We start from the raw sequence: 20,319 nt of genomic DNA, 5'->3' as shown, positions 1-20,319 counted from the left end.
CTTATTTGAGGAGATGGGATCTTATAAATGCCCCCTTATGTGGGTGGGCTCACTGACTTTTTGTGTGAGTTGAAAGGCTGCTAGATCCTCGGTAAGTTCAGTTGCCGACATCTGTCATCAAAATGGAGGTTGAAGTCCCCCAATAGAGTGAAATCGGCCAATGTGCTGGCCAGGTTTGCTGCCAGGTCTGGTAGAGAGTTGCAAAATTCCACTCAGGGACCCGGGGGCCGATATATTAATATACCAGAGAAAGTGAGAGCTGGAGAGGATTCAATAGAAAAGACAGCGTTCTCACAGTCTGGCACAGGGCTTCCAGTCATCCGGCAGGTCAAACCGTGTTTATAGGTAATAGCTATCCCGCCCCCTTTCCCTGTGGGTCGGTCCGATCTCTATATGGAATAGCCACAGGGGAGAGCCTGAACACGGTCAGGCTCAGAGCTAGGAGAAAGCCATGTTTCAGTGAGAAACAGTTCCTCAGGCATTTCTTCTTCGAGAAAGATGGAAATTTCTGCTGTATGTTTGGGCAGTGATCTGCAGTTTAATAGCAACATTTTATATTTCCTAGGTTTAGTAGGATGGGAGTGAGGATCTATTGTCAAATGTAGTCTACAGTGGGAACATTTGAGAGGATCGCTAGCGGGTGAGATGGAGTGATTACTTATTTCCCTTATCGGGCCTGCTAGGCTGCGTAAATCTTCTGACTCATACTGCATCAGCTGAGAAGGACGGGGGGCAGGGATTATGGCCCCTGACCGGATGCGAACAGGAGCAGACTGGCACGCTATTCGCGCGCCCGCTGCGCACTTCCGCTGCACATCCGGTCTCCTAATTAGGAGGAGTCAGCCCCGGAAGTGAGGGAAGGTAGGGGGAGGAGCCAGGTCCCTCTGCTTCAATCAGCGATCAGCTATGTGCTGTTTTCCCACAGAGGACGAGAATGGAGTTAGTAAAGGTAAAATAGAGATGGCCATGCGTATGTATATAAGATAAGAAAGAACTGCAACAGGCATAGGTTCCCGGGGAGGCGGGTGGGTACATGTGAATCAACAGCTCTACATGCCAAGAACAGATTCTTACTGGGTAAGTAACATTTTCCGTTTAAGTACTGCCTAGCCTACATTAGCTTGTTGCCTCGCTAACACATCTACACAATAGTGTTTGGTGAATGTGTGCAGTGTAGACCATGTTGCTGCCTTACATATGCCAGCTAAGAGAATATTCCCTGAAAAGGCCATAGAAGTCCCTATTTTGCGTGTGGAATGCGCTCTAGGGGGTACCGTCAAGGTTCTTTTCGCTTTCACAACATGTTTGGATACATTTCACGATCCATCTTCCAATGCCTGATTTAGAGATGGAATTGCCTTTGTGTGGTGGCGAAAAAGCAACAAAAAGCTGTTTGGTTTAACAAAAATCTTTTGTTCTTTCTACATAATATAGTAGAGCTCTTCTAACATCTAGTGTGTGTAGAGCTCGTTCTGCTACAGAATCAGGTTGAGGGAAGAACACAGGTAGCACAACAGATTGATGTGAAAAGCAGAAACCACTTTAGGTAGAAATTTGGGATTGGTTCGAAGAACCACCTTGTCTTGGTGAAGTTGAAAGAAAGGCTCTTGGGTAGTTAGTGGCTGGAGCTTGCCAACTCTCCTTACGGAAGTGATTGCAATAAGAGAAGCAACCTTTCACGAGAGGAACTGTAATTGACACCTGTGCATTGGTTCAAAAGGTAGACCCATTAGCCTTGCAAGGACTATGTTCAAGTTCCATACTGATGCAGAGGGAACTCTTGGTGGGATTACTCTTTTTAGTCGTTCCATAAAGGCTTTAATCACTGGTACTCGGAATAGAGATGAGTGTTGTCTTTTTGGTAAGTATGCAGTTACTGCTGCTAAATGTAATCTAATGGATGTATAAATTAATCCAGATTGCTGCAAGTGTAAAAGATAACATATGACGTTTTGTACTGAAGCATCAAGGGGATTGATATTGTTATTGTTACATTATTTAACAAAACTTTCCACTTTGCTGCATAACACGCCCTAGTAGTAGGTCTCCTAGCCTCCTTTAGGATGTGCATATAGTCTGGTGGTAATTGTAAATAACCAAACTGACTTCAGGAGCCAAATCGCCAGGTTGAGTTCCTTGGGATTTGGATGCCTTATTTCTCAATGGCTGAGTGAGGAGATTGGAGTGGAGATGCAGCTTTTGGTGTGGAACTCCTGAGAGTTCTAACAGGGTGGAGTGAGAAAGTGGCTCTGTATATACCGTTCCCAAATAGGTACAGGGTGTACAGAGTCCACAGTTCCCCAGAGGTTTGGCAAAGGCTAAAGTTAGATATAACCTTACTCTCTAAAGTGGTAGCTTGGTCGAGCAGTAAGGCAGTATCAGAGGACAGTGTAAAGCATTTGTTGTACACACTCAGTCAGCAAATGGTCTCACACACTCAAGAACTGAACTCTAGACCAATGGTTTTGTATAAAAATATGTAGTTTTATTTTAAAACCAACAATAGGTATCAAAATATACTTTCTCGGATTGAGAGGCTTTAGATAAATACATTTCAATAGGCAATAGACTTTGGATGTAATAGATACAGTTGTTGCAATAGGCAACACAATTTCAAACACAATTATACATTGAGCTCAATGGGAATTTCTAGTAAAATGCAATAGATTACTTTTTGGATTACTTTTCCTACCACCAGACTCCTCATCAAAGTCATAAGCACTAGAATATTTTCGCCCATGCGCAGGACCCCGGAAACACAATCATATATGTGACAAACATATATGTATCTCCACATATCTATACATATATATAATTCACTTAAAAAACCATAGGTTTCACACGTTATAGTTAGGTGGATATTTCACTCGTACAAAACCCGTGAAATTTCCCCGTTATAGCTAGTTCAGCTAACTATAACTCGCGCGACCGCAATCTACTGCTGATGACGTCACATATTACATCACTCATGACATCACTGATGACATCATCCTTGTGATAGAGTGGCGGCCGCGCGAGTTATAGTTATCTGACCTAACTATAACGGGGGAATTTCACGGGTTTTGTACGAGTGAAATATCCACCTAACTACAACATGTGTGAAACCTATGGTTTAAGTGAATTTGCAAGGTTTTTTAAATGCTAATTCCTAACTATAACGTGTGTGAAACCTATGGTTTTTTCAGTGAATTTGTACGGTTTTTTAAATGCTAAGTTATGTATATATTATTTTTTTAATATATTTATTTTACAATAAACTACGTATTAAAAAAAATAAAAACATTTTTTTGGGGGGGGGGGGGGGGTTTCACCGTGCGCGCACGGTGCGCACCCCCGCGATTTTTTAAAATGTTTTTTTCTGCCTTCGGGGTCCTTCAGGGACCCCCTGACAAAGGCTAGGGGGTCAGGAACTCTCTACCCTGCCCCCTTTTCACGTTCGCCACCTTCCTTTTTCACTCTCGCACTGAACACAAACAAAATGGCGGCCGACACTTCCCGATTTCGACAGATTCGAACGTTGACTAACATGTAACCACCAATCAGAATTACGCTCGCGCACGTTAGGGTGCTCGCACGGTGCGCGGCTATAGATATGTATGTGCTTTTAACTGCAATTTTCTCAGGAACTACTGAACAGATTGACTCCATATATGCAAAAGGCACATCCCTGAGCTGAGGACTACCTCTCTGCCAAATTTCAAGTAATTCTGTTCAGCCGTTCGGGCTGTACCTTGGACTAAAGGTCACTATGGAAAATTGCATGGGGAAAACGCGTTTTGGGACCCCCCTTTTTTCTCAGCCCCCGCTTGACGAATCCCCCCCGAGACTTTCAGGGTAGGAGCGGAGCGCCCCACCTATTTTGAAAATTTCGCGAGGATTCGTCAACCGGCGCCAAAGTTATTCCAAATAGAATGTTGCGGATTTCCTATGGAAACACGGTCCTAACTATAACTATCTACTGGCGGTAAAAAAGCAAATGCAGCCTTTCATAACCAGAGCTGAATAATGCTGTAAGGCCTCCCCTGTATATTATAAACAATATATTAAAAACCAGGGAAAAACAACAGCAAAGCATGTTTGAAAACTGTTTTAATGCTTAGCATTTAGCACAATCCCTCAGATTGGACTGAAAGCAGTGACAGCTCACAGGCTGCATTGCACAAAACTACAGCCTAGAAAGGCTGGAAAGCTAACTCATAGCAACATAAAAATAAACTGGCACCATGCCTTTAAGGCAGCCATGACCCCTGGCTTCCCATCATGCCTCAGGGGTGACAGTTAGGTCAGTTGTTCTTTCCAGCTCCTTCAGTCACGACCCTGGTTACACAGCTCCACTCTTTTCTGGTGTTATTCAGAAATAATCTACAATTTTTCAGGAACATTTATCTTACTTCGACGTTTTACATCTAGTCAAGTAAGGTGTTTACTTTTCCCTACTTATTTTTGGCATTTTTTACACTCAAAATGCCATCCCTTTTTGATCCCTGCCCTTCTTGTGGAAAAAAGGAGGCCAGGTCAGACTCTCACTCAGTCTGTATTCTCTGCCTGCCTAAAGATCATGTTCCCAAGACTGGTCCTCATTGCCAGTCTCTCTCTAAAAGAACTTTGAAAGACAGGGAGCGTATACGTCTTTATGAGCTGGAAGAAAAGGCTTCCAGAGGCAGGTCTCCGGTGCGAAAGGGCTCCAAGAGGCCCAGATCCTCTTCTAGGAGTAGGAATACATCAGCGTCGGGTTCGGCGCTGAGAACACAACCACCGGAGGGACATATATCCAAAAAAACTACCTTCGACGGCGGGCTCGCCGTCGAGAGAACGCAGGCATGCGGGTACGTCCCTATGTTCAACATCGACGTCGAGGATTCGTGAGCCTCCGCAGTCGTCAACCCGGCGGCGATCGGCGGCTTAGAGCAAAAGTCCTCCGCCATCGTCAACCCGGCGACGATCGGCGTCGAAGATCAGCAGACCACTGTCGGCGTCGGCTCGATGTTCGGCGTCGAAGGCTGGCAATCCTCCGTCATCGTCACTCCAAAGACGATCGACGTAGAGGGGAGAGAGTCCTCCGCCGTCGCCAACCAGACGACGATCGATGTCGAGAACGAAAAGCTCTCCGCCGTCGTCATCCCGGCGACGATCGCCGTCGAGGACCAGAAGCCCTCCGCCGATGTCAATCCAACGACGATCGGCGTCGGGAACCAGAAGCCGTCCGCCGTCGTCATCCCACCGACGATCGGCGTTGAGGCAAAGGAGTCCTTCGATGTTGTCGATCCCACAACACTAGACGTCGAGACTAAGAAGTACCTTGACGTAGTCGATGCGACATTCGCCGTCGAGACACTCAACATCGAAACAAGCGGAGTCAACGCCGAGATCGCTTCCAGAACCTGGTCGAAGTTCGACGACTAAAAGGAGATCTAGATCGACGTCGAGAAGGGCTCCGTCGGAGCGGGCTATACGCTGGACGTCAAGACCCACATCGGTTAGATCTGGAGAGGGTTCAGTGGTTTTGGTGACTGAGTCAGCGTCGCAACACTCATTCCTCGAGACGTCCGTCGACGCATTCTCCATCTGTGTCTCCAGAACATCATGCGAGGAGGTCACGGCAAAGGTCCCTATCACATCAGAGGAGGGCCTCTCCTTCTGTTCACCTATCCCCAAGATGGCTTTTACCAGTCCATCACTGGAGTAAGGCTCTGGCGAGAGCATCAAGAAGGTAGGAAGAATATACGAGCCCTATCCACATATCTCCTCTACAAAGATTGGTACAAGAGGTGGATAGATCGCCTTCGCCGGTGCGTCAGCGCCGCACAGGAAGATCAAGAACGCAGCCCTTCTACGTCCCATCACCGAAGGAGGTCTCCTTCATGGTCATCTTCCTCCACCCACTCCTCTAAAAGGGACTATTCGCCTAATCTATCGGACAGCCCTCAGTCGAGAGTGTCTCCGATAGATGACATGAACACATATCATGATGTGCTACAGAGAGGTGCCCAGAAGCTGAACATCGATATGTCCACTCCTCAGGTCGCAACGACAGTGATTTTTGAGACGCTGCACCAAAGATCTGCTTCTCGACCGCCGTTACTACCTCTGGTTCCTGGGCTTCTGGAACCAGTGATGGACATTTTTCTAACACCCTCCGTGATTAAGGCTACACCTGCTAGAATACAGAAAAAATACAAACCTGTTGATACAGACCCGGTGTTTTTGAAAACGGATCCGCCTGCAGATTCAGATATCGTCGCAGCGGCACGTAAAACGCACGCAAGAGAAAGTCCCAGGATTCTTGGGGACGAAAGGTTTGTGGGTCTGCAGCGTCATCACTGAAAGTCTCCAGCGCAGCAGCCTTATTGGGTCGTTACGACAGAGCCTTATGGGACTCTTTGGATCGTTTCAAAGAGAAGCTACCAAAGGAGGATCAAAAGGACTTTGAGGAAGTCATTACAGAAGGATCCCTGGTAGCTAATCAAATGATTAGCACGGCAGCGGATGGTGCCACACTATCGGCTCATTCGTATGCGCATGGCATTTGCGCAAGGAGGTCTGCCTGTTTAAGGCTTACAGCTCTCAAACCGGATGCTCAACAGAGGATCCTTAATCTGCCTTTTGCTAGTTCTTCATTGTTTGGCACCCACACAGATGAAGAGATGGCTCGAATGAAAGACGAATTAGACACTTTGAAGGCAATGGGGTTAGAGAAGAAAAAAGAATTCAGGCGGAGATACAGGCCCAACCAGCGCAAGGGATACCAACAGAGGGTTCAAACCCCTCAGTGGTTCCAAAGCAAAAACCAAGGAAGATCACAGTTCCAAAGTCGAACAGAGGTAGAGGAAGTAATCAACAGCAGTCCTCTTCCACAGCTAGATCAGCAGGGAAGCAATGAGCCAGAGCTTCCTCTGCCGCAGTTGCCCACTCCAGTTGGACGAAGTGTTTCACATCATCTGAAAGAGTGGTGCAACATAACAAAAGATGGTTGGGTGCTCAGTATACTGCGCAATGGATACGCACTACGTTTCCGTGTGTCTCCAAAGGACATTCCGCCAAAAAGATCTCGTCCTCACCAGCTAAAGTTGCTACGACAAGAAGTGGTGACCCTTTTGCAAAAAAAGGCCATAGAGAAGGTTCCTCCCTCTCAGCGGGGGAAGGGAGTGTACTCCAGGTACTTTCTTGCACCAAAAAGAGATCAAGGGCACAAATTCAGACCTATCCTGGACCTTCGAGTGCTGAACAAAACCATCTTGAAAGAGAAATTTTGCATGCTGGCGCTTCATCAAATATGTCCACATCTGCAGGCAGACGACTGGATGGGTTCAGTGGATCTCCATGATGCGCATTTCCACATTCCTAGAATTCCCCATCATCGCAAATATCTGCGATTCGTGGTAGGCAACAATCACTACCAGTTCAAGGTGTTGCCCTTCGGTCTAAAATCTGCTCCTCAAGTCTTTACCAAGTGCATGGCGGTGGTAGCGGCGGCTCAACACAGAAGAGATCTGTTCGTATATCCGTACATGGACGATTGGCTCCTGAAAGGTCCATCTCCTCAGCAAGTACAGAGCAGCTTCCGAATGTGTCTATCTCTACTCCACAGGCTAGGTCTGCACGTGAATATGGAGAAATCGGTTCACCGGCCTACTCAGGTGATCCATTATCTAGGCTCCACTCTGGATACAAGCCTAGGAAGAGCGTTTCCTTCGGAACAGAGACTCATCAATTCAACAGAAGTGCAAAGCTCTTCTCCAGACAAATCGTCCAACGGACCGGCAAGTGGCGTCTCTGCTGGGATCGATGGCTTCTTGCATATTCCTCATTCCCAATGCCAGGCTGAGATTGAGGCCTTTACAGCAGGACCTGGAGGACAAGTGGGACCAAACATTGGGTCACTGGGAAGGCTGAATTGTGCTTTCACAAGCAGCAAAGTCGTCTATTCTATGGTGGACTCGTCCACAGAAACTCTCAGTGGGAGTCCCCTTCCATCAACCTGTTCCGACCCAGTCCTTGGTAACGGATGCATCTCTACAGGGATGGGGAGCGCACATGGATTGCCTACAGATGCAGGGGCGGTGGTCCGTCAAGGAACAATCCTACCACATAAACATGTTAGAGCTGAGAGCAGTCCATCTAGCTCTGAAAGCTTTTCAGCCCTCGATCATGTCCGACTCAATCCTCAACCAAACAGACAACACGACCACCATGTATTATCTCAACAAACAGGGTGGTACGCGTTCTCGCCCTCTCTCTCCCTGGAAGCTCAAAAGATATGGCATTGGCTTCTAGCCCGAGGCCTCTCCGTCACAGCGGTGCACCTTCCAGGGGAACGAAACACGCGAGCAGACGCACTCAGTCGGCACTTCGAAGATCAGCCAGACTGGGTGCTAAACGACAAGGTAGTGGCAGAAATATTCCATCAGTGGGGGCAACCTTCCATAGATTTGTTTGCAGACAATCAAAACAAAAAATGCCACGCCTTCGCCTCCAGGTTCCACCGTCCTGGTACGAGGGGGAATGCTCTTTTGATGGACTGGTCCAGAATATTTGCATACGCCTTTCCTCCCCTGCCTCTGATCCCGAAGGTGGTATCCAAACTCATCCGGTCCAGCATGTCAATGATCCTGATAGCCCCGGACTGGCCTCTGCAGTGGTGGTACCCGGACCTATTACAGCTGTCAGTGCGCCCCCACAGGAGGCTTCCTTACAGATTGGACCTACTGACCAAGATGGACGGGAAGATTCTACATACCAACCTTCCCACACTAAACTTGGCAGCATGGCACGTGAGGTCCTGCAATATGGACATTTGAATTTACCACAGTTTTGTATGCATATACTAAAGGAAGCAAAGAGACCTTCCACAAGGGCGTCGTACTCCTTTAAGTGTAAACGGTTCTACTTGTGGTGTACTCGTAATCATTTTCATCCTACCACAGGGCAGGAGGAGGTTATTCTTCCTTACCTCCTGTACTTGGCTAAATCAGGGTTAAAGTATTCATCGATCAGAGTACATTTAGCGGCCATTACGGCCTACAGAAAGTCTCCAAACCAGCCTTCCTTTTTTCAACTACAGGTGGTCAAGGATTTCCTACAGGGGTTGAAGAAAGTGTAGCTCCCTGTTCGGCCTCCTCCTCCTCCGTGGGAGTTGAATCTAGTCCTCTCTAGATTGATGCGTCCTCCTTTTGAGCCCATCCATAAAGCCACGCTACAGCATTTGACATGGAAGACCGCTTTCTTAGTCGCGATTACATCAGCGCGCAGAGTAAGCGAAATCCAAGCGCTGTCTTCCAAAGAGCCATATACTATCTTTCACCACAACAGAGTAGTATTAAGGACTCACCCTGCTTTTCGACCGAAAGTTGTATCTGATTTTCATGTTAATCAGTCAATTTCCTTACTGTCGTTTTTTCCCAATCCCGCTACTCCTGCGGAAAGGTCACTCCTTAGACCTTAAGAGAGTGCTTAAGTTCTATCTAGAGGGAACGAAGGACAACAGCTACCCAAGCCAGGAATCCCAGATCCAGCTGGAACTTTGAGTCCTCACTATTCTGCACCCGAAGCCCACAGCCCGAGAGGCCCAACACCCCCAGAAGGTCCCCCTAGCGATCCTGACCTGGGATACAGAATTGGATGACCTCCTCCAACCTTCTTGATCCCGGCAACCTCATTCGCCTTCCACCTCCCCCCCCCCGACTGCGACCGATACTGGTGAGAAGAACCCAACACAAAAAGACACTTCTACATCCGCACCCAGAGTCGTGGGAGCCGGAATGACACTGTCCTGGTATCCAGCAGCTGTCCAACTTCACCCTCCAGTCGTTAGTTCCCTTCTTCCAATCTTCTGGCTCCAGCCTGCAGTCTTTTTCCTCAACCGGCAACCTCCATAGGAAAGCATTGGGCTCCCAACACCACCCAAGCACCCTGCACCCTGACGCCCCAGCGCCGCTGGTGGTGTAGACTTGGTGCTGACCTGGGACCCCGTTTGCCCTTACCTTAACCCCAGGAGCATGCCTCTCAAACCTGCGTAGCCTGCCCGTGAGCAGCCCCCAACCGAGGTGCTCCTGGTCCCCTTGGCTAACTTTGGCACCCTGCACACAGCCGCCATAGTGCAGCTGGTGGTGCGCCTAGAGTGCTGACTTGAACCTTAGGGATCCTTGGTTGTACCCCCCAAAACTCAGTTACCAAAACCGTTTACTTACCTGCAAACTTTTTTTTTTTTTTAATTATTTTTTATTGAGCAGAGCAAAAAAGGTACATACAGAATTTTCAAGAGCAACATTCAAAAACACCATAATTAAACCAACCGTAGATGTTGATTTGTTGGTGGGCTACTAGCTAAACAAGCTGCAAAAGTGCAAAGTGCAGTAAGTTATTCATATTTTTTTTAGGCAGTCACATGAAAAAAAAAAAAAAAAAAAAAAGTGCAGATGCGAAGATATAACAACAAGTTGACTTATAACTCAGCTGAAACACAAGACAGACACAATATTAACTCGAGGCAGAGATTAAATTCCCGATTAAAGTGCCCAGTGCAATTAGCAGCCGGAGTCGACCTAGGTAAATACAGTACTCTTAGCATCACGAATAAAGTGCAAATGCAATAATTGAAACACCAAAATTAAACCCACCATTGACGTTGGTTTGTTGAAAGGCTACTTACAAAATGCTATGCATTTTCCTATTTAGTAAGCAGACAAATATCGTTCCGTTGTCCATAGACAAGTTGGCAAATAAAGTGCAAATGCAGAATATGACTACAAGTTAACATACAACACAACAAAGAAACTCATCTTGAATCACACAGGACAAGATTAAGAATCCAGGATGATATGCCCAGTGCAATAGCGACCGAAGTTAACCTTGACAAATACAGTACACTTGGCATCGAATAAAAATATAGACGCATAAAGTGCAAATGCAAAATAAAGCTGCTGAATCCAATATAGCTCCACACATCCTAGAGCTCTAAGGACCTAATTGGGTTCTAAGTTAAAGTGAAAATGCAAAAACAACAAAAATCTGCCTATTAAAATACAATATTATTAACATTATTACAGTTTAAAGTGCAATTGTGCTAGCAGCAAGTTTTGTTGTGAAATACAAGATATCAGCGAACGGGGTAAAGTGCAATTTCAGATGACAGCCATTTAAAAGCTACTAAAAATCACCTAAGGAGGAGAGCGACATTAACAACATTGACCCCAAAAGATTGTACTTGTTAGATAGTGTAAAACTTATACAAGTAGGAAATCGTTGCCCTGGTCCATTTGGGGATCAATAGTTTATTAGTGATTGAAACTGTATTCCTCCTGACCAATTAGAGAATCCACGCCATCTCTAGGGCCTATCCTTGAGTAGAAGTAATTCTTCAAATTTATCCCAATTTTTCTTAAATTTCCTTATACCCCCTACTCTTCTGGCATATGCCTCTTCGAATTTCCAGATCCTTTTCATTTTATTAAACCAATTCAAATGATTAGGAATCTCGTTAGATCTCCAATTTTGAAGTATCAAGGATCGTGCCACCATACAAGATATGGCTATAAAAACCCTATCGGAGCTGGATAAATTGGCCTCATCCCTTGAGTATCCGAATAATGCAGTTTCAACCTGGGGAAAGACACTCATGCCTAAAACTGATCCCATATCATTGAAGATCCCCCCCCAGAACTGTATCAGTTGCGGGCATGAAAAAAAAATGTGAAGCCATCCACCTTCCTCCTCCTGGTGACAGCGAAAACACCTATTGGGATGATCGGGATATCGTTTCTGAATCATTGATGGAGTCCAATATGCGAGCCATCTTGATAAAAAGGACATTCTTTTAAAATTAGCGGCACGTAGAGACATATGCCCTAGAAGGCATATTTTTTCCCATTCCCTGAGACTAAATCTGGAGCCCGTATCCTTTGCTATTTTTTCGATATGGGAAACTATCCCCTTTGCGTGTTCATCCTTCCGCAATGCAGAATACCATTTCCCAAGTCCCGAGAGCTTAAGGTCATAAAGTTCTACCATGGTATAGTGTGGAGTATTCAAGATGCCCGCAGTATTGGAAATAAAATGAGCTATCCGCATATATTCAAGAAACGTGGGCTTTCTGCAACCTTCTGCCCTACTCATTATTTCTTGCCAAGATATTATTTTATTATGAACAATGAAGTGTTTAAGTTGTGAGAACCCGCAATCACTCCAAATCTCAATATATCTTGGTTGTAAATGTAGGCCCAGACTATTGCATTCTCCCAGACCCAAAAATTGAAAGCCAGAGGAGCTATTTTTTTTAAAGACTGCTTTTTCCTTCATAGGATTGCATGGTGGGTTTTCTCTGAAAATATTTTAAGTGTTAAACTTGTCTTGTACCAATGAGTTAACTTGCCTACTGATGTTTTGGAATCCCCAAACTGTTTTATTAGTTTCTTTTGCCCTAAGCTAGAAAGGAAACAAAAAAGGAGCTAAGTAAACTAAAGTAATTACAAGTATTCTAAAGAGTCCACAAAGCATTTTCACTATTGCAAAGGAACTTGTATGCTTCTACAAAACCAATACACACTGTATCTTGAAAAATAATGGTATTGAAAGTATCACTTACCTGCTACTTAGTAAATCTTGGTTCTAGTAATAAAAATAACTTTTTATGCAAACAACTGGTGTGGAAATTCAGTTGTTGAGTGTGCGACATCATTTCTTGCCGGAGTGTGTGTAACAAATGTTTAACACTACCCTCTGATAAGCCCGACTGCTCAACCACACTACCACAAGAGAGTGAGGTATTATCTACTTTAGCTTGTGCTATATATCTAGGGACCCACTGGACTCTGTGCACTCTATACCTTACTTTGGTACAGTATATACATATCCAGCTTGGTAAAAGTGTAGAGAGATGCCCACGTTGCTGGCTGGCAAATGTCCCAAACCTGAACTCAGCGTACTAAAGCAGTGGTCGCAACCTTAGTTCTTGTGGAATGAGCACAAAATTCTCAAGGTGTTCTTGAACAATGCGTAGCAGATTTTAATATGTAGCATTATCCATCGGGAAATAGTCAGTTTCTGTACCAACTTCCCTTTCTGGCCTTCAACATACCCCACGAAGACTCGTTGGTCCACTCAATATTCTTTTCTGCGGTCAAGGTAGAACTACAACACTCTTTTTGGGTCCACCCTGTTGAGTCGCTTCGCTTCTTCAGATGCATGAGGCAGAACATAAAAGTCAGGCAGAGTAATTAGCTGGCCTACATGAAAAGTAGTGACCACCTTCAGTAGGAAGAAAGCTGTACTGCAAAGGACCAGCTTGTCTGGAAAGATGTTGAGGTACGGAGGCTTAGATAAAGCTTGGAGATCACAGACCCTCCAGGAAGATGTTGTTGCCACTAGAAAGGTCATCTTGATAGTGGGAAGCCTGAGAGGACAGTTGTGTAGCAACACGAAAGTAGTGCATATCAGGAAAATCAGAATAAAATGTAGATCCCACTGAGGCATGATGAAGGGTGAAGGTGGGAACATGCAGTGGAGAACCGGATAGACGCCATTCGTGATCCACTAGACATCTTCAGCTGAGTTCATCCGCCCTGGCGTTCACAGTGTCTGCTAGTCGTTGGACGATCCAGGCATATGCTCTGATGTTCCAGCCAGGTCCAGAGGCACAGGGTCTCTAGACACATGGTGCTAGTGTTGTCTGTAAACACCTGCTCTAGCCTTCCCTTGATGGAGGGTAGAAAGGCTTTCAATGTCAGCCAGATCACTCTGAGCTCCTGAAGGTTGAACGGGCGTTTGGATTCAGCCAGAGACCAAAGTCCCCTGATCTCCACCTTTCCCAAATGGTCGCCCGATCCCAGGAGTGACACATCTGTCACTACTGTCAGATGTGGCTGAGGAAGGGAGAGTGGTCTGGCACTGACCCAATCGCAGTTTAACCACCACGGCAGATCTTTTGCCGTGCCTCCCGAGATCTGAACCATGTCGGAGAGATTCCCCTGATGCTGGACCAACTGGAACTTCAGGTCCCACTGAATAGCCCACATATGCCAGCGGGCATGTGTAACAAGCAAGATGCAGGAGGTCATGAGGCCCAGCAGCCTCCGAGTCTGTCTCAAAACACCAAATAGAAGCTGAGACATCAGTATCATAGCCTGAATATCCTGAACTCATCGTTCGGGAGGATAAGCCTTAAACAGCTCCAATGAAAGGGAGCATCTGAGAAGGGGTCAGGTGTGACTTTTCAGCACGTTTATAGTAAACCCCAGTGAGTGCAGGAGGTCCACCGTAGTCTGGAGCTGGGAGACGACTGCCTTGGGCAAGCCCGCCTTTAACAGCCAGTCATCGAGATAGGAGAAGACTGGCACTCATGATCTCCACTGATGAGCAGCAACCACCGTTATCGCCTTGGTGAACACCAGAGGGGAGGTGGTAAGGCCATAGGGGAGTACAGTGAACTGAAAGTGCTTGTGACCTACTGATGGTAACGTCTGTGGGCAGGAGGGATGGTAATGTGGAACTATGCATCTCGCAAGTCCAACGCTACCATTGAGTATCCCAGATCCAGGGCAGACGGGACATGAAAGAGCATGAGCATTTTGAATTTCTTCCTTTTTCAGGAAGAAATTGGGAGGGTGCAGGGCTACGATAGTACAAAGGAAGGCCTCAGACTTTCTTGGGCACCAGAAAGTTGTGGGAATAGCAACCATAACCTACTCCTGATGCTGGCACCCTCTCTGTGGCTCCCTTGCCCAAACCGGCCGCCACTTCCTGGCAGAGTAAGGAGACATGGTCTTTTGTCAGCCTGTCGTAAGTGGGTGGCATGGGTGGAGGAGTGGTAACGAAGGGGAGGGAGTAGCCCCATCATAAAATTTGTAAAACCCAGAAGTCTGATGGTACTGACCTCATGTGGTGAAAGTGATGGTGCATCCTGTTGCCCACTGGTGGTACATGGTGGTTGGAGGGCAAACTAAAGAGGCTTGAAGGCTGGGTTTTCCGGGGGTGGTGGACTGGGCCGACCTCTGGATGCCTGACCCACGTGGTCTGTGGGTGCAGTGTCTGGGAAGCTTGTGGGCTATGGTGGCTGGTAGGGTAGAGACGCGTCTGGAACCCCCTTCAGTGGCCACAAAAGGAGCGGCAGGCAGACTCATGTTGACAGCGGCCATGGAAAGGCCCAAGGACCTGACCAGAGCTCTACTATCTTTGAAGGAATCCAAAGCAGAGTCCACCTGGTCTCCAAAAAGATGAGAGCCCACAAAGGGAATGTCCACAAGCAAAGCTTGGACAATCCCTGAAAAGCCAGTCATCCTCGGCCAGGTGTGGCACCATAAGGGCGCAGGGGCAGACACCGCCCTAGACTAGCCAGTTGCGCCTAGCCAACATCGGATTGTGACCTTAGCTGCATCTCTCCCATCACCCATAGCTTGGGAGAGTATGGCCCAGGCCTCCTCCCGGACCACAGGCAGCACCTGCGCAATCGAATCCCAAAGGGAATGGGAGTGGTAGGCAATGTGCCAGTATTTACTCAGAAAGTGGAGGCTTGGACCACCAAGCTCTCCGGGGTGGGATGTTGAGTGGGGAGAAAGGAGTCCCCTGGGGGGGAGGGGAGCAGTCCCACAGTAGAATGTCTGTAAGGGTTTGGCAAGGTTTACCAAGAGAATATAGCTGGAGACTAGGCTTCTAGGGTTTGGTTAAATAGAATGAGGTGTTTCGATGGTGAGACTCCTGACAGAAGCACCGCAGTCAAGACGGTCATCTTCACAACCACAGAGGGTAGCGGATGTTCCAGGACCTCGGCAGCCCTCCTCACCACCATAGCAAATGAAGCTCCCTCCTCAAAAGCCAGGGTAGGAGGAGAGACCAAGCCAGTATCGGTGAAGGTGCCCAGTCCACTGGCAATCGAAAAAATCATCACACCAGTACATACTTGTGTCTAGCGGCTGGAATTCTTCAGGGCCCAGTGGCCCCTCTCAAATCTTGCCCTAGCCCATAGGAATAGGGCACAGGATCTGTTGAAGGAATGGCTCCAGTCGGAGCCGCAGTCAGGGAGAAGAATGGGGCGGCACTGAATGGGGGAAGGGGGGGCGCGCCAAATGGGAGCGGGAGTGGTAAAAGTGGGAGAGGTGCAACGGAAGGTCGAGGTGGCTTGACCAGCGCCGGTCATCATCTGTCTGAGGATCCAAGGGGCCCGACTGGTGCCGAATGCGGACCCTGCTGGCAGGCACCTCGTAGAGGCCCCTTCCATCCCTGAGGGCATGAAGGCACTCCAGCGGGGACAGACTGCCTAAATATGAGGGGCATGACCTCAAAATTCTCAGAGCTGGGCGGGGTTCGCTCCCGCTCCCCAAAACTCAGGGAGGCGCCGAGAGGACCTAGGTGCAGGTGCAACCGCAGAGCCAGGCCTCAAGTGACAACGCTCGCTCGTTTCATTGGATGACTTCGACGGACGGGGTGAAGTAGAAGATCTATTAAGATGTCTTGCTCTTCTTCTTGTGGGACTAACCGGAGTGGGATGACTGCGACGAAGAGCGATGGCTCCAAGACGGATCCCAGGACAGCTTAACCGAGATGGAGTGTTGCATACCGAGAGGCAAGGAGCTTGAGAGATCGTGGCCTTGGGGTGCATGGCGTGACAATCAATGAAGGCCTTGGCGCCGTGGGCGCACTTAAGATACCAGAGAAACAAGGTCCAGGTCCATTACCGACATAAGTTAGTGACAGGTGCCACAAGACTTGAATCTATCCTTCCTTGTTGACGTCCCTGCCAGGCCAGGAGTAAATTCTAAAAAACAATTCTACAAAAAGACAGTCAAAACGTGACTCTGGGCAGCTGTCTCTGGATTTGAGCTGAGAGTGGAAATAAAAGAAGTGACATCAGAGCACTGGTGTGGTATCTATATAGGCACCACAGCCGTCACTCCTAGCATGGACCAGCGTGCAGGGGTACTGCTCATGGAAAAAATGTCAGATCCAGTCGGACGCCTGGGGATAATTCTAATGTAAGGAATCTGCAGCTAGAACTCTATCAGATAAATGAATTAGAAGCAAAATATGTTTATACGCACAATACTTTCAGCACAATGTGCCTCACTCAGTGAGACGAGTAATATTGGCCAAAGTGGTTCAACATTATGAGAGATCTTTGAATGGGCACAATATCCCTTCCGCCACAACTTTCACACTCCCTTTCCCATGTTAAATTCACCAATTTATAAGCAGAGATCAAGACCATTGATGAAGTCAGGTACTTAACTAGGTTAACATTCTCCTCTTGCAATTTCTTTACATTTATAAAGGATTTATTTTTTACCGTGGATGTTAAGGAATTGATTGAATAATATTGGTGAACTCTTCCCATTCCAAAACCCTGAAATGTCAGGCATATCTTTAACATCCAATAAATTAGTTTGCCAATAAGCTGGAATCCAAAGTCTGACTTTAGACCTAATGCATGACATTACTTAACAAGGGGTCTTCTTACCGCAGTCACAAGCTTGATGGCACACAACTGTAGTTCACTGACATTTTCCACAAAAAAAGGTGTTATTCCCATGGATGATATCTGAACAAAAAATAAGAAGTAATATTTTATTGAAGCTGACCAAGACAACACACATTTTACACCCTCTATCATAATGCACATTTGGTAATGTATATAAATTGTACTAGCAAGGCACCAAGGCACCAAAAAGTTGTGCTACCAGGTGAACTGGCCAATAAAACAACATTTCAGTAAACACTGAATAAAAGATAGCAGAAAAGAATGTTACTTCCTGTGCAACCAAAAATTGTGGTACATACATACTCATCCTGTAGATTCCACTTCTTATGAGCATCATACAAGCTCCAGACTGGATATGAAAACCTTCCACATCAAAAGTTTTCCACACGCATCATGCAGCTTTAGCCACAAAACACCCGCTGAAAATGACAGTGTATTTGGTGCTAACTGGCAAACAGATATCAATTCCTGAACTTTTTCTTCATCTAGGTGTGCAGAAAGGAACCAACAGCAACTAATAAAGCATATCAGAAGTTTGCCTATAGTGGGTTCCTATTAGTCAAGACCCATCTCGGAGAAGGGAGGGTAGTGAGAAATCTGCTAAAGATAATATAGCCACCAAAAGTACTTGTGTCTGATGGATAAATCTTCCATGCAGATTTCTCAGCCTACTAACGGAGTCTCAAATAACTGCTCGGAGGTAAAACACAGGCTGTGGAGGAGAATCATAGTAAAGAAACACAAGGACTCCTCTCTTCGGAAGTGAAGCCTTCACTGGGTAAAGAGTGCCAGCAGGACCTTGCTCAAGGATAACACTCAGAGCAATATCTACTGAATTAGCAACATCAAGGGCCAGAGGTCAAGTATAGGTCTTAGACCCCCAACACTTGTTGTGAAACAAAAACTAAAGAGTAGAATCCCAGAGGGAAGGGTACAGCTCTTGTAGAGGAGCTGGACGAACAGATGATCTGTACTGTAGACCTTCTCCCAATTCATGGAAATATGGTATACTCTCCCCCAACAAATTATGGTGGTTCAAAAGAGGTGTGAGGGTTAGAGGATTTGAGCAAGCTAGGGTGACCACATCCCTCCAGGTCCTTATGGACACTGGTTCCAGTCCTGAAGTTTTCACCTACAAATCACGTATAAGGTGTGTTTGGCCTATTAGCACAATGAAGGAAAAAACAGACAATACCTAGAATGCATTAGACTGTGACATCAATCCAAGTCTGAAAACAATATCCATACTAATCCGAGAAAAGTGATCATCCTAAAGTCATCAGTGTCTGTGGAAGTTGGCAGGTGCAGGCTTATCTGTTGCTGCTGGTGATGGCATCTTCTAGATTCACTCCCTGACCCAAAAAGAGACTTACATCTGTTGTCGTGGATCATCTGAGACAATTGGCACTGCCAGGATAGCTGTGATCTGGAGTAGTCTCGAAATCTTCTATATTGCTGATGGAACTGCCTGGCTGGCTGGCGAGGCAGGGTCCAACAAATAAACTGCAGCTCTGCTTTTTTTTCCCCAAGTGTTTCAGGAAGGAATAGTTGCTCACCATCAAAAGGCACATCCATGAGGGATGACTGGATATCACCTCGTAATCCAGAGATCACACCTTCTCCACCACGATGGCTAGTGAATTTAGCATATCAAGGCCAGAGGAGGAGTGTGGGGGGAATTTGACGAAACTAAGAACTCTGGGTCAGGATTATGCCCACTCTCCACAGGAAGGGGCCTTGTAGGGGGTGTAGTCATCCCAGGGATAACTACCCCATTGGCTACACCAGGAAATCAGATTCGTTTACCCGGCAACAGAAGGAAAAAGAGGAGCCAAAGACATGAGAACGGATGTCCTACACAAATTGGAGCCAAACCCTGCCTGGCTGCTTGAACTGCGACAATCATGGAGACGCTCGGCCAGAAGCTGATCACCTTCCCCAAACCCTTGGAGGAATGTTCAGAGCTTAGGTAACCACACAGCATCTACCTTGGGGTGGAGGAGCCACTCCCCTGCAGCTGCAGGCACCAACCGCACTTGTCTGGTATTCCGTTTGGCTGACCACCAGGTACAACGAGGAAGCATCTTGCCAGGAGGTGGTCAACGTGGTTCTAGGAGGTCAGCCCCATCTCTCCAGCATGTTTTGAGACGCTACACCTCCAGAAGCCTCACAGCACCAATACCCTGGGTACAGGAACATCTGCTGCAACCAGCCCAGACACCACCAATGCCGAAGCCAACCTGCCAACGGGGGACTCCAGGTTCAACGAGGCCTACACCAAGAGAGGCCCTACTGTTTTGTTTTCTTACCCTCTCTTTCTTGATTTTTAGAATTGCTGCCACCATTGATAGGTCTTGGGCTCATATCTACTCTCTCTCTTCCTAGTGCTAGAAGCCTAGTCTCCAGCTATATTCTCTTGGTAAACCTTGCTAAAAGGTTGTCCTCTTCAGTGAATTTGTCCTCACTGCCTTGTAAAAAGTCTAGCATACCTCTGTAGTTTCTAGACCCTCTACTCCCTGGCTTGGCAGTGGGAAACTCAAAGTTCCCTTTCTCCCTAAATAGTTGAGGTGGAGGGTTAAATACCTCACCCCCCCCCCCCCCTCCCCTCACTACCTTCCCTATCTCCCGGTCTTCCTCCTCAGGAGAGGGGTGGTCCTTTTCATACTCTGCCAGAAACTCCAGGAGTTTTTTTTCTGGTAGGAATGGACCCTATTATTTTCTACCCTTACAGAGAAGCCTTAGCTCCCCAGCCCTTAGGTTGGAGTAAGGAATGAGGTTGAGCTCCTCAGCCACATTTTCTGTGCTGCTCATTATTTTCCTAAAGTGGAGTTTGTTTTAGAAGACTTACACAAACA

The 20,319-nt window shown here is 46.9% G+C and overlaps 1 protein-coding gene across 16 annotated transcripts in view; it reads right to left on the bottom strand.

The window, feature by feature from the left end:
• Positions 1 to 20,319, bottom strand: part of NIPBL (NIPBL cohesin loading factor) — a 1,722,939-nt gene that overhangs the window by 824,343 nt on the left and 878,277 nt on the right. For all 16 annotated transcript variants that reach the window (XM_085631078.1, XM_085631072.1, XM_085631074.1 and 13 more), the window contains one exon: positions 17,444 to 17,524. In XM_085631078.1, the coding sequence (XP_085487204.1) occupies positions 17,444 to 17,524 (81 nt within the window). The remainder of the gene's footprint in view (positions 1 to 17,443; positions 17,525 to 20,319) is intronic.

Source organism: Triturus cristatus, chromosome 2_1 (genome assembly GCF_964204655.1).
Source record: "Triturus cristatus chromosome 2_1, aTriCri1.1, whole genome shotgun sequence".
Taxonomy (NCBI): domain Eukaryota; kingdom Metazoa; phylum Chordata; class Amphibia; order Caudata; family Salamandridae; genus Triturus; species Triturus cristatus.
The sequence above is the reverse complement of the archived record's forward strand: the minus strand, read 5'-3'. Positions and strand labels throughout refer to the sequence as shown.